The sequence below is a fragment of the Phocoena phocoena genome, chromosome 4 (genome assembly GCF_963924675.1).
Source record: "Phocoena phocoena chromosome 4, mPhoPho1.1, whole genome shotgun sequence".
NCBI lineage: Eukaryota > Metazoa > Chordata > Mammalia > Artiodactyla > Phocoenidae > Phocoena > Phocoena phocoena.
Window position 1 is genome coordinate 78117267 of NC_089222.1, and position 26966 is coordinate 78144232.

A 26966-nucleotide genomic window follows, 5' to 3' on the forward strand; every position below is an offset into this window, starting at 1 on the left:
ATGGACTTTTCCAAGGTAAAAAGCATAAATGTATATAAGTAATAAACTTTGATCAGCACGTGAATAGTTCTTCCTGTAACAGCAAAAAATCTGGGGTCTTCAGTTATAACTGGTATACTTATTTGGTTTTACTCTCCCAGTAAAAGTTTTCTCCTTGCCCCATGCGAGAGATGGGGACTCAAGAATATGCTAGTATAATCAACAGAGTCAACATGAGGATGGGTGATTTTTTAAAAATGTCGCCTCAGTATCATTTTTATTCTCTCTACTCATTCAGCAATTCTGCTTTTGCAGCACGCGGGGAGGAGGAGGATGGAGGAGGAATAAAAATAAGGGACCAGGGAAAAGGCACCTCATTTGTTTATCCTGAAAATTCCACATTCAGGCTTGTATCATGAAGTAAGCAATTGAAAGTGGTAGATGGGGAGGTGTCGCTGATGAGGATCATGTCCCCGTGTTGTTCTGTCTAGAGAAACCCCGCAAACCTTTGGAGATTGGATCCTGGCTGAGAGTTTTGGGTCATTTTGGTCTGTGACCTTTGAGCCTTTTCAAGTGGTAATCTCCAGCCCTTCATCCCATCCAGAATTAAAAGTGCATTGGCCTCTAGGGAAGCGGGGTAGAGTCAGTGTTGGCTGGAACATTTAGTATTTCAGGTATTTCAGGCACACTGATTAAACAAACAAACGTGTTCCCCTTCCCCCTCAAACCCAGTGCTCTTAGGAAGGTTTCTGTTGCTTTGTGTTTATGAAACGGTATTTGTTATCAGTAATCTGTAAATCATTTGGTCTCAATTTTTTTTAAACCACTCTCACTTTTCACAGGGTGTTGGAGCAGCAGCTTACAATGAGAAATCAGGTAGGATCACCTCACTCCCACTGTTGTCTCAGAAAATCTTTGCTCATATCTTTCCTCAGTGGAGAAAGGGGAATACAGAGGAGATTATCTCCCCCTACAGATGTTCAGGTGCGTGACTGCAGGACCTTGTGGGGACCGGGCATATGCCTCAGAAGGGGGACTGCTTCGGAAGCAGTGTGGCACCAGCAGATGTGTTCCCTTAGGGCTCCCGTTGATCTTATCCTTTGCCCACAAGATGTGAGACCCTTCTGACCACAGCCCTAGAACTGAAACTGTTGATAAGAGGTGACCCACTGATTGTCTCCTTGCTCAACAAGGCTTGTAAGAGCCAAAACAGGGGCTTCCCTGGTGGCGCAGTGGTTGAGAGTCCGCCTGCCGATGCAGGGGACATGGGTTTGTGCCCCGGTCCGGGAAGATCCCACGTGCCGCGGAGCGGCTGGGCCCGTGAGCCATGGCCGCTGAGCCTGCGCGTCCGGAGCCTGTGCTCCGCAACAGGAGAGGCCACGGCAGTGAGAGGCCCACGTACTGCAAAAAAAATAAATAAATAAAGAGCCAAAATGGAACCTGCCTAAACTTGGGTGGCCCACTTGAGATTTTCAACCAAAGCACAAGCCTGTTGGCTCGGACTACTCATGTGCTGCTGCTTTTAGGTGATTGTAATTGAGGTCACCAGAGGTCTTTCTAGGTGGCTCAGATTAGAAATGGGAATTGAAGTAAAAAATAATTACTACACTATAATCTGTTTCAGGGCACACATTTTTTTCACATCTCTGAAGTAAGGCTACTCTCTACCCACTGATAGGTTTAGTTGGCATCGTTTTTCCTTTCTCAGTGGCATATAGTGATGATGCTTTAGACCCCATGAAATACACTGGCACGGGCTGGGTTCTCCAGGACGCGGAAACTGAGATGGAGTTAGGAATGCAGAAGGTAAAAGGAAAAGAGAAGAAACTGGATTGGGCAGGTGGAACCATCAGACTGTAATGTAAACCTGGCGAAGCTCTGCCAGTCTGGGCTTCCCTGGTGGTGCGGTGGTTGAGAATCCGCCTGCCAATCCAGGGGACACGGGTTCGAACCCTGGTCCGCAAAGATCCCACATGCCGCGGAGCAGCTAAGCCTGTGCGCCACAACTACTGAGCCTGCGCTCTAGAGCCTGCGAGCCACAACTACTGAAGCCCGTGCGCCTAGAGCCCATGCTCTGCAACAAAAGAAGCCACTGCAGTGAGAAGCCTGCGTACCACAACGAAGCGTAACCCCTGCTCACCGCAACTAGAGAAAAGCCCACATGCAGCAACTAAGACCCAATGCAGCCAAAAATTAATTAATTTATTTATTAATTAAAAAAAAAAAAGCTCTGCCAGTCTGAGGTTGCTCATTGGCGGAGTCCCACATTGGACATCAATGGCCTTGTTCAGCCATTGATGGGAGCCACCCTGAGAATAGCATGACCTGGGTTGGAAGGCTGAGATGGGCCCTGAGGGGCTAACAACTGGAGGCTGTCAGCTAACCATACTGCCCCCCTCACAGAAGGGGGATCTGAGCAGCACATCATGTTGCTGCCACATGCAGTAAATAATTTTTAGCCAATCAGTTTTTTTTTTTTTGGCAGTATGCGGGCCTCTCACTGTTGTGGCTTCTCCCGTTGTGGAGCACAGGCTCCGGATGCGCAGGCTCAGCGGCCATGGCTCACGGGCCCAGCCACATCACGGTATGTGGGATCTTCCTGGACCGGGGCGCGAACCTGTGTCCCCTGCATTGGCAGGCGGACTCTCAACCACTGTGCCACCAGGGAAGCGCAGCCAATCAGTTTTAATTCCACCAAAATCGCGCTACAAAACTAGAGTATGGTGGAGAATTGTTTACTGTCATATTGTCAGTGCTCCACCCATGTGCTGGACTATGTCCCCAGGAGCATCCTCGACCAATGACTGATAAAAACTGGACAAATATCCCAGCTCCTTGACCCCTCTGGTGATATAATTCTGAGACACATGGTCTAAACTGTCCCCCTGTGGAGTTAAAGCTTCATTTGCTTTGTAACGCCCCCTTTATTCATTTCTTTACTTTCCCTGTCTCACTTTCCCACTCTCCTCTTCCCATCCCACACCCCTGGTGTTTTCTGGGATAACCTCCCAAATAAACTTACATTCAAACCTCCGCCTCAGAATCAGCTCCTAGGAGGACCCAAGCCAAGACACGGACAAAGGCTAATGAGTTATGAATAAAGCCTCCACATATTTTTGACTCATAAGTAAGTCCTTTCTAATACTTGTGCCTTAAGCATGGGTCTTCCCACACTTGCCATTTTTATGTAGATTTTTAAAATCTATGAGCCCTGATACACACAATTTTAAACCACCATCATTGTATCATAGTAGCTACCACTTATTGAATATTTACTGTATGCCAGGCACACGACTAAGCACTTTGTGGTGACTTACCATTGAAAACTCTTGGATATCTTTGGTCTAATGACAGGTCTAGGTGAGAGGGAGAATCAGGAAGGGGCCTAGAGGAAGCTTGTCTTTCCTCTTGCACAGAAGAAGCTCAGTCTCCTGGTGTGAAGCAGAATTACATCCTTTTCAAAGGGACGCTTGCTCATTTCTTTATTTTTTATCTTCTCTCCTTTTCCAGAGATTGATAATCTCAGAGAAAACTACAGTCGGCAAATTTCCATTAATCACAATGACTTCAAAATTTTAAAAGATAATGAGAGTCAGCTGTGGGAAGTCCTCCAGAAAAAATTTAGCTGTATCTTTACCCTAGTTTCTCCAGCCCAGGAAGGTAACAGTGAGTCTCTACAAGTCTTCAGAAAAATGCTGGTGCCCAGGCTAGAGTTATCTGTCTGGAAGGATGACCTCACCAGGCATGTTGTTGACGTTGTGGTGAATGCAGCCAATGAAGATCTCATTCATGGGGGAGGCCTGGCCCAGGCCCTTGTGAAAGCTGGCGGCCTTGAAATCCAAGAGGAGAGCAGAAGATATGTTTCCTCATATGGCAAAATTCCAACTGGTGGCATAGCTATCACAGGAGCAGGGAAGCTTCCCTGCAAACTCATTATCCATGCTGTTGGGCCTCAGTGGGGGTTAATGGATAGCCAGGAATGTATCGATAAACTGCAAAGAGCCATTATAAATATTTTGAATTTTGTCAATAGTGATGGGTGCACTGAGACAGTAGCTATTCCAGCCCTGAGCTCTGGGATTTTCCAGTTCCCTCTGGATTTGTGTACACTGGTCATTGTGGAAACTATCAAGTATTATTTCCAAAACATGCAACTAGCCTGTAATTTGAAAGAAATTCACCTGGTAAGCAATGAGGACCCTACTGTTGCTGCCTTTAAAACTGTTTCAGAAGTCATCCTAGGGAGGAACGAGCTGGGGTCCCGGGTGAGTCAAGAAGCCACCCACCTTTTCAATACTATGGTTGTGAACAACCTGACTCTCCAGATTGTCCAGGGCCACATTGAAATGCAGGAAGTAAGTCTTTGTTTTATTCTCTTGCACTCCCAAAGGGTATCGCTGAACTGTTTATTACCTATCAAGTATGTTTTGAGCATATACTATTTCAAACACGGTTTAGAAAGCATCTTGTTAAGTAAGGTTAAGAGTATGGATTTCATAGCCAGACCATTTGGATTTCAATACTAGCTTTGCCACTTACTAACTGGGTGACCTGAACCAAATTACTTTACCGTTTGATCCTCAGTTTCCTCATCCGTAAAATAAGGATAATAATAGCACTTATATCTTAGAGTTGGAATCAGTACACATAAACTGCTTAGAATAAAACTTGGCATGTGGTAAGTATTTATAATTATTATTGCCATTACTCTTAGGCACCATGAGAAAATAGAACAATCTTTGATTCTGAGGAACTTAAAATCTATTTTATTCTTTTTATGTAAAAAGATTCTCTATTTGAAAAATCTCGTTAGGGAGACAAACCATCTGAACATTTCTAAAGCAACCTAGCAATAATAAACAAAAAAGTCTTAATACAAAGTGAATTCATATTTAAGAGTATATACATTTGTGACAAGAGTGGAGTGTAATAGATCAAGAAGGATTACTTCAGAAGATGTGAGTTTTAAATCTGATCTCAAGTTATGATAGTTATGAATTGGCAGGAGAAGAGGCCTGGGTGGTTAGAATGACGGATCAGAGAGATACAGAGGAATTGACAGATCAAAAGTAGTAGGCTGGACCAGTCAGGAGACCTAAGCGGAGCTGTAAATCGTATTCTGAGTATATGGCTCTGTGCCAGGAGCTGTGGAGGATACAAAGTGTAACTTCGCATTTAGCCAGGGATCATAGGGCACAAAGGTGAGGAGCTGTGGAGGATACAGGAGCTGTGGAGGATACAAAGTGTAACTTCGCATTTAGCCAGGGATCATAGGGCACAAAGGTGAGGACCCTGACAGGGAGGGGAGAGAGTCAGGGTAACAGTGAACCTAGGTATTTCTGAATTAGTGCAGCTTCTCTGCCAGGCAGGGAGTACCTCGAAGGTGGAAATCGTGGCTTGTTCATCTCTGTAGCCGTGGGGCTGGTCTCTGGGCATGCAACTGGGTGTTCAACAAATTACTGATGAATAACTGAAGGGGGCAGCAGGGAGCAAGGGTTGCAACAGAGGAAGAGAGAGAAAGAATATAAGGCTATATTCTCTATTTTTCCCCTGGATCTGACTCTCCTATGGCCACAATCAAATAGACTTAATCACAAGTGAAAATATGCCATTTATTTCCTGCAAGACAATTAGAAAGAAGACTGTGGGGACCCCATGAGATGAAATATTTATTTGATAAATCATTAATATGCCAATTTAAAATTAAAGTGGAAACATCCTGGTTGAGTAACTTGTCCCTTTAACTAAAATTTTATTGTATTTAATTATTGCCAACACAAGGAACTTTAAAATTTGTAAAGGATGCCAATGCCCCCGACTTGCAAATTCTGATTTCACTTTCAAAGTGACGCATTCATTAACATCCATGAGAAGTACCGAAGTTACCCCCAAAGGGAGCCAAAGCCATCGGGTTGAATTAGGGGGATCTGGGGACCCCACCAAGAAGGAGGCCTATTTCCCACCAAAGACTTTTTTGTCCCATTTCTGCTTTCTTTCACCATGTACTACTTACCTTAAAAAACACAAACTTTAGGGGATAGAAATTGCCTGAGAAATTTTATTTCCACTCTGTAAGACAAAATGAAAATTCCCATAGAAACAGCAAAAAGTGATGACAGTGGGGCAGAGACTGAAACCACTTATTGATAAAGCTTAAAACAAATCATAGAGAATGCTGTGAATCTGGGATATTGTGGGTATAAGCCAGCAAGGGGCTGACAGATGTTTGCAATAAAACTTGTATCATCTACATACTTTACCTAATTTCTGACTAGGACAGACAGATTCATGGCAGTCAAATGATCACGCTTTGGAAATTTTATATCCATTATTAAGTGATATGTCTGTGGATTTAGGATCTTCAAATGTATTTTTCAAAGCTCTTCAGGGAAATAAAGATTTAAATTAGTCATTTAAGAAAAAGTCATTTAACACTGAATCTTGTTCATTTTTTCCCCTTTTCAGACGAATGTAATTGTTAATTCTGTATATACACATTGTGGTCTTAGAGCTACATCTGTGTCAAAATCAATTCTACAAGCAGCAGGAGATGAAATAGAAAGGGAATTTAGCCAAAATATGACTAAAACACCACTAGATTCCCAGTTGGTACTGGTCACAAAAGGATTTAAATTGCCCTGCAAATACGTATACCATGTGTTGTGGCCTTCAGGATATTCTGAACAAAAACTGGTAAGGTCAAAATAAATTTATCTTTCTGTATCTCCAGAGTCTATGTAGTCTGTTGAATTTCCATCCTGTCATTACATTCATGAAATGTTATTGTCAAGTGGAATAATCCCCATTCTCTAGTACTCCTGTGAATACCTGAAATACTAAACAGGTATTGCTGTCACAAGTTATCTTAAGAAGTTTAATTTAAAATATCACCTAACCCATGTCTAAATTTTAAGTGGACCTACCACAAATAGACACAGAAACATCAGGGCTCCCTCAGTCTGCACACTTGTTCACCTCACTGCACCCAGTGACCCTGTAGGCCTTTTACTAGTGGGCCTGGGATTCAGCCTCTCCATATCTCCTGCCATCTGTTAAATTCCAGGAGTACCCGGATCTCCCTTCCAATACCATTCCAGTCAAATCTATCACCTGTGGTGTCTGTGCCTGTGGTGGAGCTTAGCTTTCTGCCTGACTCTACAACTGAGGGACGTAAATTACATGCATTAAAGAATAGGGGGAACCTCCTGACCAGTGGAGAGAGGGAAACTTAATCCCCTTTTCTACCTTTGTCTATCTTTATTTTGTCTCCATTTCTGGTCTTCTCTTGTTTAGAGAGCCCTCAAATCCCAAATTGGTCCGCCAGTCACTCTCTACCCCTCAGTTTTTACTACATTAGTAAAACCTTCCTACATTAGTATAACTAATATATATTAGTATAATTAGTATATGTAATTAGTATAATATATATTAGTATAACGTAGGAAGGTTATTAGATAACCTTCCTACATTAGTCTTCAGTTTGAATGTTGAAACATTGATGGAAGTGTAAATCTGCCAAAAATAAATTATGTAACAGATCTTAATGACATTAAATAAATGTTGCTTACTTACTTTAACCTTTACCTCCTTTTATTAAAGCTCTTTATGTTGACCCAGAAGTGGCAGGTAAGTGGGGATAAACTGAAGGTTGGCTCTCTAACCTGGGGAGAAGGCTACATAAACTGAGGGAAATCACGATGCTCAGACGTCCTGAATGGCACAAAATGGACCACTTTCTCAGCCCTTTCATTTCTCATCATCTAACCTTATAGCTATAATGGGTCCCCTATGGAGTGGTACCTTTCCTGTTCTCTGAGGAGGGATGGACATGGCCCTGAGGAGTAGTGGAGGCTGGCATTGTAAAATACGGGCAGGATTAAGGGGTAAGTGAAGTCTTATTTTTGACTCAAGGCTGATGTTGAATTTGTGTTTTTCCTGCAGACATTGGAAACTGCAATGAAGAAATGCTTGGGAAAATGCCTTGAGCTAAATATAACTTCCATTTCCTTTCCTGCCCTTGGGACTGGAATCTCTGAAGCAGCAGAGATTATGTTTAATGAAGTTTTAATGTTTGCCAGACACCATTTGCAACAATTAACTGTAAAGTTTGTGATCTTCCCAAAAGAACAGCAGTTATATAAGGTAAGTTAATGTCTTAGAAATGTACTTCAGTTCGTTTGTTCATTCATTCACTCAACAACATCTGTTTAGTATCTCCAGAGTAAGGCACGGGGCCTGTTAAGTGCTGTACAGCATGGTGATGGTCTAACTTGGTGAAATTTAATTTTATAAATTGCTCACTTCTGACCTAGTAAAGAATGTCATTGTACAAGCCATGTTAACCTCACTACCTAGCTTCTGTCTTGTCCTTTGTTGGCGTTTATTCTTCCCTCTGCTCCTTAAAGGTAAGCAACCTCCTAGTTTTATGGGGTCCTCTACTCCTACCCCTTCTCTTTCCCACCTCCCAGGCTGTCTCCGTGTGGGTGGTTGCCATTTTCTCTCTCCCTACAAGGAAACAGACTTGTTCTATCTTGTTCTTTTCTGGAACAAGTGTAAAGTTTCTTATTCCTCTTGCTGCCTCACTAGACACAGGGAGGTTTGTAGTGTTTACTGATTTCCATTGCTGATGTCAAGCTATCCATGTTACATCACTGAAGAAGGAATTGGAAAGAGGTGTTCACAGTGGGGTCTCATGAGCCAGTGTAAGCCAGCTCCAGTACACCACTGTCTCATCCACAGCTGACCTGAAAGATTGGTGAATTACCCAATGAAGTAGCTTACCTTCTTGACAAAATTAAACATCCTGTCATTCGAATGAAGTTCACCAGTCGCGCCCCGCCCCCCCCGGCCCCCAGCAGAGGACTGTTACTGGGCCCAGATAGGTGCCCTGAGTACATCTCTGGACTGTCCATAAAGCACCACATCCCTGTAAGAGGAATTAACCACAACTAGAAAAGAAGGCTCTCATTCTCTTCAACATACAAACAAAAATGTAAATGGCGGTTCAACAATACAGAAAAGATCAACCACAGTCTGAGGGCTCCCCCAGGGGCTAATAATAACAGTAGTTGCCATGAGTTGCATCAGCCAGGTACTGTGCCAAGAAGAAGCTGTCTCTCTTCATTCTCCCCTCAGTCCCATGATGAAGCCACTATTGTCATCTCCATTTTACAAATGGGACCAGAGGTTAATATGTACACACCCATCCAGTGGCTGAGCCAAGATACCAACCTGTGTCTGTTGGTCTGACCCCAAAGCCTGTGTTCTGAACCACTAAGCAAAAACACAGAAAAAATAACTTGAAAGATGATACAGCTTTCAGTTTTGTAACTCAAAGGAGAAGATTATCTTACAAAGTAATTTATGTTATACCCCGAACATTGACCATTCCTTCAGGCTTTTTTCAATGTTAACACTACCTTATATCCATGTGGAAGTATGACGTGCACGTACACATATGTGTACACCTCTGGTCTTCTGCTAAGCACATCTTTTCTTCCTAAATAAGTCTTTCAATGAGGGGTGTATGTTCAGAAAGATCAGAGGGCACTTACACAGTTCTTCACAGGGGGCATTACCTCGGCAAGGTCCCTACATTCCAGAAAATGGATTTCTCAGGCATCTAGAGTGGACCTGACTCAGGAAGACCAACCCATACTGAGCTCACAATAAAGTGATATCTATGTTCACACACTCATGAATTTCCAGTTCATGGATGACAATGAGTAAATAACTCCCCAGCTGACTGAAATACTGCGTTCACTCGTATTTCATGATGATAAGGGTCCTGGGTGCCACTGAGTATCTGTAAAAGGCCATGAACAGTCATTCATTGGGTTATTTAACAAATATGTATTGCATATGTACCTTGTGCCAGACATCACGTCTCAGAAAAAGGAACTCCTTACTAGGAACACTCCTCACATTCCTCACATGAGGTGTTAGTCATTCGTGGACAGAGCTGGAAAAACTGCCAAATTCTTGTCATTTGGATCTACTTTTCCAAACTACTTGCAGACTTGTCTGCTTGTCATCCACACCCTCTATGTTATTGATACTGATTAAGTTACAGTTTTCTTTCACATTCAGTTCAAAAGCCTTGCCTAAATGACTTCTAACCCTGCGACACGCACTGACTTTTAAGTGACTTTGTAAGAGAACTGATTTTTATCCATGTTGTGTTTGTCAGCTGTTATTAGTCTGTGTATCAGCAGATAATGTTATGTCATTTGTTTTGGAGGGCAGGGAAGTCCCTCCCTGTTATGACCTCTCCAGGTACTAAATAAGCATGGTAAGATTGAGGGCTTTTTTGCTCTGTAAATAGCAGCTGCAAATATAATTTATGAAGAAAAAGTACTACAGATTAAGAAACTTCATTATTAAAGTTCAGATGCAATGAAAAATGTAGTCTTTACTACATTATTTACCGTCTTTTTCAATGAAGAATTACTACCAATTGCATCAACTTTAAACAAGGAAGACCCTGGGCATGGTGGTTCCAAACCCTAGGAGAGATGAGTTTTTTCAAATAGATACTATGTTAAAGGATCTACCTGGCAATATACATAAATCTTTGTGTGTAGACTGTCACATACTAATAATTATAACAATAGCTAACATATTGAATATTTATAATATGCTGGGTACAATTATAAGCACTTTACAGGAATTGATCATTTATTTAATCTACAAACAAAGCATGGTGTGCGTATCACTTTTTAAAATGAATTTGTTTTATTGATTACAAGAGCATCTTCCTCTGTCTTCTTCAGTGACATATCCACAGCTTTAGTTCAGTGCCTAATGTGCAATTAGCAGGGCATTAATATCTATGAATGAATGAATGAATGAATAAGTGATATTCTGCCTTGGGATGTACATTCTCCTTCTTTGTATGCCAGATTTTAAGGTGCTTTTGTTTGTTTTTTCTTTTCCATTTTTCCTATACTTGTTTCCCCTACATGTTCTAATAGAGTGCAGTGCCGCACTTGCTGTTCCTGAGGACTTTCCTAAAGGCTGCTTTAGATTTGTGGCAGTGGAAATGGGGGGTGAAAGAGTGGATGAGGTCAAGTATGTGAGTGTAGGTAGAGAGAGGGATTTTGATGACAGTGGCTAAAAGCCCCACTTAGGACTCTCTGCTCTGTTTTGCTTCTCGTAGGTTTTCAGCACTGAAATGGAAAAGAATAAGTTGAAGCTGCAGGGTCTCAACAATGACCCTGGTGGTGAGTAAGAAACTCACGGATCTAGAAATAGAGTCTACCATCATAGGCTCATTTTATTCTTGATCATCCAAACTAATGGAGGGGAGAAGATGAATAAATAAGCCAAACATGTTTCATTGTGCTCCTGCCTGGATACCAATGTGCTCTATACCTGACCATGATTCTGTTTTTGCTCAGTCTAGTTTCATGATATGAACAGAGAGAAGCTAAGTTGAAGTAGGTAATCCACAGTGTGGATAGCTCATTCACAAATAGATGTCTCTATATTTTTCTCATAAGCTTACTAAGCCAGTTACGCTTTCTGATTTGAATGGAGTGCCATCTAAATGGGGTTACTTATTAGTTATCATAGAAAATACATCTCAGTAATACCAGATAATAATAAGTGGATTAAACCAATGCTACCCAAACCTGAGTAATCACTGGGATTGTGATGGAAACTTTAAAACAAACAAACAAAAATATGTATGGCCCAACTCTACAGATTCTGATTCAGGAACTTTGGGTCTGGGCCAAGCATGTATATTTTTCAATGCTTCCTGGTCAGTTTTGCTGCAGAACCAGGTCTGGGGATCACTGGACTAAACCAATCCTGGTAGTTGTTGGAGAAGGATTAACTTTGTCTTATAACTCCATTCCTATAGAGGAGTTTGAGTGGACTGAGATGGAACTGTGTCATGACAACTAGGATGTGTACTTCTGAAATAGTCTTTTAATCCACAGTGTTCTATACATGTTAAGAACACCGGACATTCAACCAGCAATAGAAACTATTAGGATATTTTCTATTAGGGTCGAAATGATTTGCTTATACCCTTTATTAGAAGAGTTCACTTTTGGACATTCAGTGTACAGCAGTGTTGGAAATGAAGAAGAGGGAACTTGAAGAGCTCTGGCCTGTGACTGCACCTCTTATGAGCCTATTTATCTATCTGTAAAATGGTGATAATGACAGATTGTTGTGAGGATAACTGGAGATTATGTAAAAATGTTCTGTAAATTACGAAGCATTAAACAAATGCCAGGGGATAAATAATGAATGAGAGGATGGACAGACTCCCAAGGTGGCCTAGAAGAGGGAGAGATGCCCTTTGACTGGAAGGGAGCAAGAATGGCTTCATGGACAAGATGGTTCTATGTTGGGCTTTGAGGATGGCAAGATTTTCAATGGCCAGAGTTGGTGGGGGTAGGGCACCCAAAGTGAAGAAAACTCACAGAAGCAAACAAATGCACTGCATGTTTGGGAAACCACAGTGACTCTAGGGAAGTTAGATAAGAGGAGTTTTAGGAGAGGATAATATGCAAGAGGAACATACAAATGTCCCTATATCATTAATCTGAAAAATGGGGCCAGGCGTTGCCATTTACTTCAGTAATTTTTGAGGCCATCGATAAAGGAATTATAGTACAGGACAGTAACAGACATTAATAATGATTAATGATGATGATCTCAGATTATTAAGGAAAAGTTAAACTATTTAGGACGGCAGGGAAGTATGTTTCTATTATAAGTATTTAACTAATAAATAGTTAAAGTGAATTATGTTTTGGTGCTAGAAGAGACTCCTTGAGTGATTTCAATAATTTAGTTACCTAGAAGAACAACTCTTCTTTCCTAATAATGATGGATAAATGAAATATCACCATGCATTGTTTTTATTTTCTCCTAAAAATAATATAAGCTCCCAGGCAGAACAAGCGTTTTTTTTAAAAAGTATGTCATCAATATAAGAATCTCTGTCACCTCTTACTGTTGTCTAAAACTTTGGCTTTTATTGTTACCAGAGGGAGGCCATTCTCCCTCTCCTACTTTTAGGTATGTCCTGGTACTTTTTCATAGCTCCTGGTACCACCCAACTGCTATATCAGGGGAAAAGATGCTAATGACCACTACTGTCCTGAGATCACTCACTGGGAAGCAGAATTGTATGAGCACTGGAGTCAGGTTGCCCACACACCTACCAGCTCCCTGGCCACCACTTACAAGTCCTATAACTATGGGCATGTCACTTAGTAACTATCTGAATCAGTTTCCTCATTTGTAATATGGGTCCTACTAATAGTACGTATTTCATAGGATTGTGAGAATTGAATAAAATAATACATGTAAAGCACTTAGGATAATCCTAGAAATATTAAGTGTTCAACTTACTTTTTCCCCTCAAAATATGTTTCTGAGATTTATCCGTATAGTTAAAGTTTACTCCTTTTCATTGCTATAATATTCCATTGTTTAGCAGCACTGAACTCCAAATCTTGGTTGTGGAGGTGCAAGATGTCCTGTCATATACAGATAAGATATAAAAAGGAATCCCAGGTAGTGGAATTATGGGTACTTTTTTGTTTCATTATACTATGATAATTTCCAATTTTTCAAAAATTGGCTTTATCTATGGCTTTCAGAGATATTTGATTTTAAACCTGGTGGTAACAAGAGTTTACGGAAAATCCCATTCAGCAAGAAATAATAGTTGGTTAGCATCCAGGATGAGATTACAAGGTGAACTCCTCTGTAAATTGACAGATGCAACATAGCAGGGGCAAGACATGATAAGCTAAACTCTGTGTCCCCAAGGAGACACTTATATATCCATTTAGATTTTCTTTGTGCCCAGCAAAGCTCTCAGAGATAGGTACTTAATTGAGGCTGCTACTACTAAGGATGCCCAGGGCAAACAGTGGCTATGGTGTTTTGTTCTGTACTGGTTTAAAACCCACCTGCCTTCTGTGGTTGCTTATGATAGTGTTTTCAGTCCCCCAGGGGACCAGAGAGAAGAGAGAAAATAGATTTCCTGTCCTCAATCTGGTGGGATCCAATCAGGAAAAGATAGATGAGGCCCAAGCATGGATCCAGAGGATACTGACCCTCCAGGACTACCACATCATTGAGGATATGCATATCCTCTACCTCGGGAAAAAGGAACATGGCTATTTGTCTGAGCTTCAGCAAACCTCACGGGTTTCTATCTCAGAGATTATCAGCCCGGGAAAAGCACATTTAGAGATTAAAGGAGCCCAGGCTGACCTCTTTAAGGCAGTTATGAACATTGAACTTATGCTGTGTGAAGTTCAAGAGGAAATAGCAAGAAAAAAGGAGCGCATCCTTTGGAGCTTGTCAGGTGAGTAACTTTCAATTAAGTTGGAAAGTCAGCCCTTCCAACTTTTGGGCGTGAGCGTGCATGTGTGTAAGTGAGAGATAGAATGGAAGAGGAGAGAGAGCAAACCATGCTGGGTCTGTTAGGCCATAACTTTTATAACCGTTTTTTGGCTCTTTCTACCAGCAGGGTTAATTATTAGTAAATGAACACACACACACACACACACACACACACACACACACACACACACGATTGGGTTTACTGATGATGACATGGATTGCCTAAGAGGCAATTATGACCAGGATAACCCAAGACCAGGCTCTAGGGAAAAAAAGTACATCCCTAATTCTGCAGATGGAGCATTCAAATGCAGACACATTCCACTTACTTAATTCATTTCTTTAATTGAGTTTTATTGCAATTATTTATTGCTGACAGCGTTAGGAGCCCTAAAATTACTTTGAGCCTTCCCACCAGAGTAAATTTCATTGGTATTGTGAGGTCCACTCAAGTATCACTCATTCAATGGGGCAAAATCCATCGGGATGACTATGGGAATTTGGGTCTGGAGAGATCCTTTTAACTTAGCCCTAGAGCTAATTGGGAGATCATACCATTGAAAATACTGTCTTGGGAAATAGAGGCTTATTTCTTCATTTATTCAACTAATGTGTATTGCATCCGTGTTATGTGAAGCATTGTGCTAGATGCTTGGGATACAGTGATAAGATGAACATTGTTCCCACTCAAAATCTAACTGGGGGGCTTCCCTGGTGGCGCAGTGGTTGAGAGTCCGCCTGCCGATGCAGGGGACGTGGGTTCGTGCCCCAGTCCGGGAAGATCCCACATGCCGCGGAGCGGCTGGGCCCTTGAGCCATGGCCGCTGAGCCTGCGCGTCCGGAGCCTGTGTTCCGCAACGGGAGAGGCCACAACAGTGAGAGGCCCGCGTACCGCAAAAAAAAAAAAATCTAACTGGGGAAACTGAGAGGTAAGCAGGTTAGTTATGAACAGGAAGGTGAAAGTGCTCTGGAAACAACTAGGTGAGGCACCTAACCCAGACTTGGGAGGTAAGGGGAAAGCTTCTCAGGGGATGTGTCACAAATGGAGAAGTGAAGAATAGGTAGGAGTTAGTAAGGCAAAGAAAGAAACTTTCAAGAAATCAGACCATAGCTGGGCCTAGGTTATGCAAGACTTTATAAATCACATGAAAGTATTCAGAGTTTTTCTTGAAACAAATGGAGAGCCTTGAATGATTTTAAGCAAAGACAGGTCAGACTTGTATTTTAGAAAGATCACTGGTTGTAACATGGAGAGTGACTTTAGTGCAAAAATTCAGATGTAAAACTTCAGGGAACGTCTTATTTTCACCATGTGTTTGTAAAAATAGTTCAGGCGGATATGGTCGAAGTGAGTGGGAGTTTGCAATAAATGTTGTATCCATAGTCCACAGAAAACCCAATGTCAAAAAACATGGACAAAAATAATACTCAAGAATGAGACCCAAGATTATGATTTCTACTTAGCTCTTAAAACATAGTGAATGGGGGTTTTTAAACTGACATTGACACTTCTCAAGAGAACAAGGTAGAAAAAACACTGATGTCCTGTAATGCTTGTGGCATTACTTTAACTGCCTTCGTAAAGTTGGCCCATTCTCCTAGCTGTTGGCAATTGAGTCACGTTAAGTCCCTTGCTCTGCTGCAAGGTGGCATTTTTTGGCAGTTGATGACTAAGCATATTATTCTACAGCAGCGTTTCAGAGGTTCATAGAGACTCACCCCCTCTTAATCAGGTTAAGATCTACATTAACAAAATGAATAATTTTTTTTTTTTTTTTTTTTTTTTTTTTTTGCGGTACGCAGGCCTCTCACTGTTGTGGCCTCTCCCGTTGCGGAGCACAGGCTCCGGACGCGCAGGCTCAGCGACCATGGCCCATGGGCCCAGTCGCTCCGCGGTATGCGGGATCCTCCCGGACCGGGGCAGGAACCCGTGTCCCCAGCATCGGCAGGCAGACTCTCAACCACTGCGCCACTGGGCAAACCCAAAATGGGTAATTTTGAAATGAGTTATTACTACAGGGAGCATCAGCTATCCACCAGAACAGTATGTTTTAAATAGTAGAAGATAGGCATGTGCTCCTCTTTTATGGTTCTCTTCTAATCCTTCCTGGTGAGTGTTTCTGATGGCAGGACTTCGTGGATCTTTGAGTTTCCAGTGCCCAGCTCAGTGCCTGGCATGTAATAGGAGCTCAGTAAATGTTTGCTGAACTCAAGAGAACTGAACTCTTATACTATACTTTATAAATGTGAGCTATTGCTCTCCAGATTTAATTTACAATCTCTTTGAAATGTCTTGGCTTTGGTGTTCCTCTGCTATGGAGTTATGTTCCTCCCGCTTTCCTGCTTTCTGGATTTACAACTTGGCCCTCTATAAGTTTCTCTGAATTTATCATCTGCTTTTTGTGGTTAAATTGAGCCCACTCAATTAGATAATGTGCTAGGGATTAGGTCATTTTAGTATACTTGGTCTTAAGTCAAATGGAAAGTAAACTGAAAGAAAAGAAGCCTTTTTTGGTGTTTTCATATGTCCATCTGTGTATTTAGTCCAGTAAGGAGCTCCTTTGGGCAATAAAAGGTTGTCCCTTGAATGTAAAATAGGAAAGAAGTTAAGGAAGGAAAGAAGGAAGGAAAAGAGCGAAAAGGAAGGAAGGGAGGAAAGACATGACACCACAAACTATTAATCTCCAAATTTTGTTCTTCTTCGTTGGGTGGCCTATGAATAACATATATACTAAATATTCTACCTTGCCCCTTACAGAAAGCACTGGTGAAAGCCAGGTTTATAATCTTGGATCTGTACTTATTAGCTTTGTGATATTGAGCAAGTCACTTAACTTCTCTGAGTTTCAATTTCCCTATTTGTAAAACTGTGTTAATTATTTCAGTGGTGGTTTGTAATACCCAAATGAGGTAGAGATACAAAACTGTTTCGAAAACTTTGAGGTATTACATAAATGTCATACCGTTTTCCATCACCCCTTAACATTTTCTTATGCTTATGTTTTTTGTTGATTGGCATCCTGGCTAGAAATACAAACATTTCCTATTAGCAATACAACTATATATCATCATTACAGCATTGATGGGGGGAGTATATATTAATGCTCTTTTTTCTTTTATCCCCTCAGCTTCATAATCCAAATCATCTGAGGACAAATTTATTTATTTATTTATTCTGTGGGAGATTCTGCCTCCCATGGGATGTAACGTTTTTTCTTGAGCTCGATTATTTTATTTATTTATTTATTTGCCCGCACCCCGCGGCATCTGGAACTTCCTGGACCAGGGATCAAACCTGAGGCCCCTGCAGTGGAAGTGTGCAGTCTTAACCACTGGACCACCAAGGAAGTCCTGAGGACAAATTTATTAACCCCCTATTTTATCCTGTGACTTCTCATGGTATTATAGCTGTCCTTGCATGTCCTAAACATATGAGGCATACAAGTTAAACTGCTTATATATTCCTCCAAATTTTTATAATTTGTTTCATTTAATTTCTGTTTATTTATTTATTTACTTATTTGGCCATGGGGCACGGCTTGCAGGATCTTGGTTCCGTGACCAGGGATCGAACCCAGGCCCCGGCAGTGAAAGCACTGAGTCCTAACCACTGGACAGCCAGGGAATTCCCTCATTTAATTTCCTTACAAACCTTTCCCTCTCACGAGCACTGAGACAAAGTTTTATGTTACTCATTTTCAGGGCAGCAGATTGATCAGCAACCAGAAAACCAGAATCCAATGAAGGAAAATACATTTTTGAAATGCCTGAAGCTTTCAACTCGAGAAATTCAGAATCAAAAGAAACAGTTTGAAGACTGTGGTTTGTGGGTTATAAAGGTATACTTAATTAAGGGAGGAATTTGACTTATCTGCTCTCACTTGGTTCTACAGCCAAAAGAAGAACTCCCCTGCTAATGTCTCTAAGCTAGCTGCTCAATGACCTGGAATCCTAGGAATTAGTCTGAAAGGAGGGCAGGGATGGGCAGGTATGAGAGATATAATTGGAATCAAGTGGTAGAAATGATGTCAGGATGTACAGAAGCATAGACCCAAGACTCAGAGATAAGCTATCTGCCTGTCTTGAAGCAAAATAAAAGAAACGCAATAGCATTTATCACACTTATAATTATTTACCTATTTTTAGCTCTCACTAAACTATGAGCTTTAACAGGGCAAAGACTGTGTCTGCAGTTGACCATTTCATTACCAGCAATCCCATAGTGATTGCTCAGGGAATTTTTATCGAAGTAGGGACAGGGAATTTTGAAGAGATAGAAGTCAAAATAGGAGAGGGTTGGGGCCAGGAGAGACTCTTAGCAACTTTATATGAAAAGCAAATCACATGCAAAGTAATATGCACATAAGTGCCTTTATTTTTGAAGAAGAGTAGCAGGCAATTTAAGTAGCAGTTCTCCAGTTTCTTTTTCAGTTTTTCATTTCCTTGGGCTGTAGGTGGAGAAGGTAGACAATGCACTTCTCATGGCTGCCTTCCAAAGAAGGAAGAAAATGATGGAAGAGAGAACCCATGGGAAACCTGTGAGCCACAGGTTGTTTCAGCAAGTCCCACACCAGTTCTGCAAAATGGTATGCAGAGTCGGCTTTCACAGAATGTACTCCGTGCCCTGCGGTAGGTGTCAGTCCCTCATAATCGGGGTTACTCTATGCAGGAATTGGTGAGCAGACATCAGCAGATGACTCACCACTAACAGCATTTGTTGCTTTGGTAAGGGGGTCATTTACAACTGGGATTTAGTGGTAAAGTTATTTGGAAAGGGTCATATTTAAAATTTTTCCTTCACGTATACTGTGGCTGGTGGCTTTTATGTTGATGAAATTGTTTGCAGTAAGAGCTACAGTTCACACTGTTTTTCCCCTTTCTGTGTTTGTGTCCTATCTGCAGAGAGCACCCTGGAGCTTTTTTTTTTTTCTTATCTCAACGAAATTATTATCAACGCTACCAAACAATCTTCCTCCCTTAATTAAAAGAGCATTTTCCTGAATATAATAAAGTTGGTCCTTTCTCTTTTTTTTTTTTTTTTTTTTTTTTGTGGTACACGGGCCTCTCACTGTTGTGGCCTCTCCCGTTGCGGAGCACAGGCTCCGGACGCCCAGGCTCAGCGGCCATGGCTCAAGGGCCTAGCCCCTCCGCGGCATGTGGGATCTTCCCGGACCGGGGCACGAACCCACATCCCCTGCATCGGCAGGTGGACTCTCAACCACTGTGCCACCAGGGAAGCCCTGGTCTTTTCTCTTCCATGCTCTTCATTTCCAGTAGCTGCCAGTGAATGAATTAGGCATCACCTTAGTTATGGGGGTTCTACGTGTAGTAGCTTCTATGTCTCAGTTGTACAAAAATATTTCATACTTTACTGCGATATTTTCTCTTTTAAATCTCTCCATAAGAAGCTAAGAAGTTTAGTAATCATCATGGAGGATACTAGCGAGGCAGCTTGATTTTGCCTGGTCCATTAAATATGTCGCTTTTGATCTTTACCTTTCAAATACATAGCATGATCCTTCCTGCAGAGCCTACTCCAAGGCTTGATTTCTGGAAAGCAAAGGCTCTGGAAATGATCTCTTTGCCCCAGAGAAAACATAAGCAATACCCAGGGTAAAAATTGGACCTGAACAATTTTTCACCTGGGGGTAAAAATTGATAAATGAATCCCCACCAAGAAGTCTTGGAGTGTAACCAGGGAAGTGATGATCAGTATGATCCTTTCACTGGCAAAATCTTAAAAATTCACGACTTCCATTTGCTCCTAAACCCATTGTAGCTGGCATCTCTGCACTCCACCCCTGCCCCTCCTATTTTGACTTAAACTACTCTAAGAACATCACAATCCTCATATTTTTCAAATCCAGCGAGTGCCCTCTTTTCAGTTCTGTGGTAGACACTGCTAATTGCCTACCCAACATCTGTGCACATATTTCTTCCCCAAGTAGCTAAGACACACACCATCCTCCCAAGGAAGACTGTCACAAAGTCTCATCTTAGCTTATTATCAGCCTCAAGTCCAGACAGTACTTTCTTAAAGCTTAAAGGCAAGGTAATTTTCCTAATACATTCATTACACAACGATATGAGAGGGAGCAGGAAAACCGCAATAAAAACTCCCAGTTCGAAAGGGGAGAAAGGAAAACACACAAGTCACTGGTCTACACCACTAACCACGTGCTGCTGGACCGGTATAGTATTCTATTCTGGGAGTGGAGTAAGACATTTGTTTTGCACTCTGGGAAAAATCTTCCTTACGTATTGCCGCCCTTGGTCATTTCTAGGTGAACTGCCTACCAGGAGTCTATGGATTGCCCTAGGGATCTAGAATGCTCCCAGGCTACTGATAGCTGGACTTGTAGTTTTTTTCAGCCATACGATTCCTTTAAAAACTAAGCAGCATGAGGCCTGTTTGTTTCTGGTCAAGTTTGTGTCTTTTTAACCCAGCCAAATATCTTGTCTCCATCTAGTCTTTAAGCCTCAAGATTCTGGTCTTTTACCTACTGGCCTCTGTGCTCTGCCCACTTCCCTAGCCATTAGCTCAACAGCTACTGCCTTGAGGGAATTCAGGCAATTCAGACTCAGTGGGGAGATAATACTCATAATGTGACCTGTGCCAATGTGTCTGGTGAGAACGTTTAACTGAACGTGCCTGAGAAACCCTGGAGACATCAGTTTTGTCACCACTGAGCAACTCATTTTTTTTAACCTAGTTTTCATTTGGAGTGTAAAGGCTCCTGGCTTTTTCACACCTGCATGGTTCCAAATTATGGGACTCTCAGTAAACTTAGATGCCATGTGTTGGTAGAGGGGGCTTCTATTAACAAAGCTTTATTTATTTTTTTCTATCTTTCTTGCATTCTAGCCAGTTCTATTCTGAATTCATCTCTTGCTTGTAAGACTTGGATGAATGTTCCTGCATGCTTGCAGTTTCTTTATTGGATTCATTCATTCATTCCATAAGTATTTATTGAAAACCATTCTAAGCGTCAGGCCCTGTGCTATGTGGGAGGGATACAACGGTGAAACAAAATAGAGTTCCTGCCCTTATAATTTAAATCTAGTGAGTCCATCTGTTGTCCTTTTTTTAAATATTGGTATTTTCTGGAGTTCTGAAGGAACCTTCGCTCTTTTTCCTCTACAATGTCCCCCTGCGTGATTACACCTATTCCCATGACTTCAACTCCTACCTCTATGGTGATGACTTGCAAATTTGTAACTCTAACCCCCTACGTTTCTCCGGACCCGCAGGCCCATATTTCTGTCTTTTGGACACCTCTACCTAGATGTCCCATAGCCACCGCAAACTGAACGCTTTTCTTGGCCATACTTTTCCTTAAGAAAGGGGCTCCCCCCACCCCACCCCCCATACTCCCTAAACTGGCTAATACCCCCATCCATCTACCAGGTCTCCTAGGCTGGAAACTTTATCATCCTCCATTCCTTCCTTTCTCTCGCTCTCATATTGAGGCAGTCATGCAGTTCTAGTGATTCTCAATAAAATTCTCAGTCCAGACTTACCTCTCTGTTCCTACTGCTTTAGTTCATCTTCCCCTAAGCCTAGACCATTACCTGGTCTTTTCCTTGCCTCAAAACCATCTGACCTGTCCTTTACTCTGCTACCAGAATTAGCATGCTAAAAAATTACACGCCCGTTTAACATCTACATTTTTAGTTGCCTACAAGGTAAAAAACCCAAACCCCTTAGCAGAGCATTTAAGGCCTTGGACCCATGTTATTTCACCAGCTTATCGTTTACTATATTCCTCAACACACTAGCTGTGAACTTCTTAGAGCTTCCTAAAGACGTGCTGTATGCTTTCATGCCTCTGTGCCTTTCCATGTGGAATGGCTTCTGTCCTCACCCTTTCTAGTCCTGCGAACTCCTCTTCCTTCTTCAAGATATAGTTCAAATGGCATCTCCTGTTTGACACCTTCTGCAGCTCCTGCAGGCCCAGCAAGTTGCTTCCCTGTGTGCTCCTGTACTTCATTGCTTTGTTACATCTGTAAATCTAACAAGTACAAAACTTTACAGTCCCACACATCTCAGGTGTGGGACTTGTTTTCTTTAGGGTTCTATAACTGAACTTTAGCTTTCATGCGCCCATGTCCACAGATATGGAAAACTCCATCCTGACAGTTCAGGATGAACTCAGTCATTTTCAGAGTTTTCTTAGTCCATTTGGGCTGTTTTTTAAAAAATATTTATTTATTTAGCTGCATCAGGTCTTAGTTGCGACATGTGGGATCTTTTAGTTGCAGCATGCGAACTCTTAGTTGTGGCATGTGGGATCTAGTTCCCTGACCAGGGATTGAACCCAGGCCCCCTGCATTGGGAGCACGGAGTCTTAGCTGCTGGACCACCAGGGAAGTCCCCATTTGGTGTTTAAACTCAGTTCCTGCAAGGCTTTGCCCTTTCTTCTCCTAATATCCTTGAGATTGCTCTAGATGGTGGGCAGGCATTGTGGGGAGGGTGGTCTAGCTTATGGCCCCCCATCTGGCCTCTGCCCCCAGTGTCCTCTGGTAGGTAAGCCACCCTGGGCTTTGGTCATTAGCACCTTCCCAGACTTAAATTTCCAATGCCCTTTGCTCTTAAGTAGTGTCTACACAGGCTGCTCTGTCTTTCATGCCGGGGGAAATCGTTTCCCGGCCAGGTCTGTGGGCCTCCTGCAGCACAGGAAACTTTTGAGTGTGCTCATCCTCCAAGCTGAAATGCGGGCTCTTGCGGGGGGCTGTCCTCACCTGTTCTGGACATCTTCCCAGCCATTGCTACTTTCCACTCAAGTGCCAGGCTGGGTGAGGGGCTGCACTCAGCGGGGTCAGGCAATGGTCCCTTCTGCTGTGGAAGTCCCCCCAGTTTCTCTGAGATTTCTATTATTCTGCTCCATCTTGGCTCCCAGGGCTCTTTCAAGGGAGTGAGGCAGTAAAGTGAGCAAGTTCTCAGAGTCCCCAAGAGTTCTAGTCATGTCCTCTCTGATTCTTCTCTTACTACCAGGTAGAAGGAAAAACTTTTATCTTTCTTTTTTAAATTAACTTATTTATTTATTTAGTCTTGGCTGAGTTGGGTCTTTGTTGCTGCTTGCAGGCTTTCTCTAGTTGCAGCGAGCAGGGGCTACTCTTTGTTGTGGCACGCAGGCTTCTCATTGCAGTGGCTTCTCTTGTTGCGGAGCACGGGCTCTAGGCGTGCGGGCTTCAGTAGTTGAGGCACGTGGGCTCAGTAGTTGTGGCTCGCGGGCTCTGGAGCACAGGCTCAGTAGTTGTGGTGCACAGTCTTATTTGCTCCACAGCATGTGGGATCGTCCTGGACCAGGGCTCGAACCTGTGTCCCCTGCATTGGCAGGCGGATTCTTAACCACTGCGCCACCAGGGAAGCCCAAAACTTTTATCTTGAAGTAAGAAAACTGCTTTAGAATATCTTGTATTCTTTCCTCTCTCATATATGGTATAAACTCCATGCTCTAAATTCTTCAGGCTTTTGGCCTTTTGGTTCAAAAAAACCTCCTTTTTCTCTCTCAGAAAACCTAACTCTGAAAGCCAGACTTTTATGACTATATTCTCTGCTTGATTAAAAATAATTTTGTCATTTATGTATACATACATGTATATATCATATATATGTATATTCAATTGAATTTGTTCTAAATTTTATTCTTTTTGCCTCTGAGGTGATAAGTAGCAAGAACTCAATGGGTAGAGGAACGAGGAGCAAGAAGAAACCCCCAAAAAAGAAATCTTTGAATTTTATCTCAAAATATTTTCTTGCCACATAAAATTGTACTGTATTTTATCTGTTTACATGTGGGGAGTTCTCTTTGTGAACATGTCTTAGCCACTTTTGAAGCTCAAGTCCATCATGGTAGCCACTGGCCACATGTGGATATTGAGCACTTAAAATGTGGTTAATCCGAATTGAGATGTGCTGTAAGTGTCAAAAAAATACATACTGGATTTTAAAGACCACTGCCAAAGAAAAGAATGTAAAATATCTCAGTAATTTTTATGTTGATTACATGTTGAAATGATAACATTTTAGATATAATAGGTTAAAAAATATACTATTAATTTTACCTTTTTTAATGCAGTGACTAGAAAATCTAAAATTACATATGTGGCTTCCATTACATTTCTTTTTTTTTTTTTTTTTTTTTGCGGTACGTGGGCCTCTCACTGTTGTGGCCTCTCCCCTTGCGGAGCACAGGCTCCGGACGCGCAGGCTCAGCGGCCGTGGCTCACGGGCCCAGCCACTCCGCGGCATGTGGGATCTTCCCAGACCGGGTCACGAACCCATGTCCCCTGCATCGGCAGGCAGACTCTCAACCACTGCGCCACCAGGGAAGCCCTCCATTACACTTCTATTGTTCAGTGCTGCTCTAGAACCTGAAACAGTGTTTGGTTATGTCCCAAGTAAATGTAAAAAAAGAGAGAGGGAAGAATGGAAGGGAAGGAGGGAGAGAGAATATGGCTTCAAAGAAGTTTTCAGTTTTTTCCCCCTCTAAGTAGGGGTAGAGAGGGCATTAAGCAGGGATTATTACCTTGAGGACCAGAGTTTGGTCCTCAGCTTCCTGAGAGTTCTTAATATTCCAGAGAAGAGAAGACAGATGACAAGCATATATATCAGTGTGGAGAATATTCATTTCCAGTGGTTGGAATAGGGCACATCCTCCTTGTATCACAGTATTAAGGATGCCTGATGAATGGAAAACTTCCTGGTGAGCACAGACCTAGATCAAAAGCATGTAGAAATTCTCTGTGGGCTATTTTGCCAGGCTCATGCTCTGGGTGATCACTGCCTTTTTTTTTTGGCCTCAGCCTTCATGCTGCTTCTCAGTGGTTCCCTGCACCCCACTGACCTGCTCTGGGACTGGCCCCAAGCCTGATAGCCAATCTCAGTGTCCATGGCCCCACTGATGCCACCCCCAAACCAGGACCTGTCTATGTGTATGGATGCAGAGTTCCCAGGTTACAGGCCACTGTGGGCTGGGGTGTAGGGAGGGGAGAACATGGACCAGAGCCCAGACTGTTCTAGGCTCAGTCCAGCCTTAGGAGTCTTTCTGTGACAGGGTTCATTCAGTAACTGCCTCAGGGCTTGGTCTGAAGTCAGCCTGAAGGGTTGGGATGTGACGGGGTCAGCCTCCAACTGTGGCTGAGGTTCAGGGAGCTGGACACACCTTTTCTTTCTCTAACATTCAGCCATGCTCTCTAACAGACGGGCAGGGCTTTAGCGCCCCGCATTGTGTCCAGGCCCAGGACACTTGCTCATACCCAGTAAAGTGACTTCAAGCCTCAGATCTAGAGAGGTTTCTGTTCCTCACTGGGGTGTGTCTCAAGGGCCAGAACTAATGGGGCAGTGAATGATTATATGGAGTGATTTCAGGGACACCAGGGAAGCTGCTAGAACCCTCCAAATGCTCCTTCCATCTGTCTGGTCAATACTGACATCCCTCAGTTAGAGATTCATCTATTTGGATTAGCTTTTGGAACAGGGAAAAATCCCTAGACTAAGCGCCAGTAGATGAGGAACCAAGTCTCATCTTTGCCTCCTATTTGAGGTTGGTATTACCACACCTATCCCTGCCCCACAGTAGAGAATATCCCTCTAGTAACCAGATGTCTGTGTCCCCAGAATCCAGAGTGTCTCCTCCTGAACAATGTAGCATGCACACTAACGTTACTTCATATGCTCAGCATTCCCCTTATTTTGACATATTTTTCGTGTAATGCTGTCCATGAATTTGGAAGACACTTTGCCTTTCTTACATGCTTTTTTCACTAGCTCTAAAGAGTTCTAGACATATCCTTATTTGTAGCTTGTAGATGTCAGGCCATGTTCTAATAGAAACAGAACCTTCCCTACATTATGCTGTCTTTATTAGCTGCTCGGCTGGTAAGTTGACTTAAGTCATACTCTCACTGAACCTCAGATTTTTCATGCTATATGGAGATCCTACCCAAATCACGTATTAATTGAAGATAATCAATGTAAAAATGCTTTGTAAATCATAGACTCCTCTACAAACTCTAATGGTATATTAAGATGTAAGCTATCATTATTTTCGTGATATTAGTGTTAATTTGCCCCAAGTGAACAACTTTGGGTGTCTTTGCTACAGACACAGGGACTTGAGAGCAGGAAGTGGTGATTATTTGGAGGACTAAGGAGTGAATACATTTTAGTACCCAAATAGGCAATGTGATTTGTCAGATCATAATAATCTTTAATTTTTTTTCTCTTATCAGACCCAAAATATGGAGCTGGAATATACTTCACCAAGAACCTCAAAAACATAGCACACCAGATCAAGAAAACATCTGCCACAGATAAGCTGATCTATGTGTTTGAGGCTGAAGTACTCACAGGCTCCTTCTGCAAGGGTCATCAGTTAAATATTGTTCCCCCACCATTGCATCCTGGAGCCGTAGATTGCCATGACAGTGTGGTTGACAATGTTTCCAGCCCTGAAACCTTTGTCATTTTTAGTGACACACAGGCTGTGCCCCAGTATTTGTGGACTTGCATCCAAAATCATGTACAGGATTACTCAGGACAAATGGTGCTGTCTCCACAGCAGCCTTGGAGGAAACTCTCAAGTGGCAGCTCTGTTGATTAA

General features: G+C 42.3%; 1 protein-coding gene across 1 annotated transcript; it reads left to right on the forward strand.

Annotated features, from left to right (window-relative positions):
• Positions 1-26966, forward strand: PARP9 (poly(ADP-ribose) polymerase family member 9). Its single transcript, XM_065876341.1, has 10 exons — positions 1-15; positions 888-963; positions 3490-4334; positions 6445-6672; positions 7921-8121; positions 11138-11198; positions 13955-14320; positions 18061-18197; positions 18813-18987; positions 26596-26966. The coding sequence occupies exons 1-10, from the start codon at positions 1-3 to the stop codon at positions 26964-26966; spliced, it is 2475 nt and encodes an 824-aa protein (XP_065732413.1).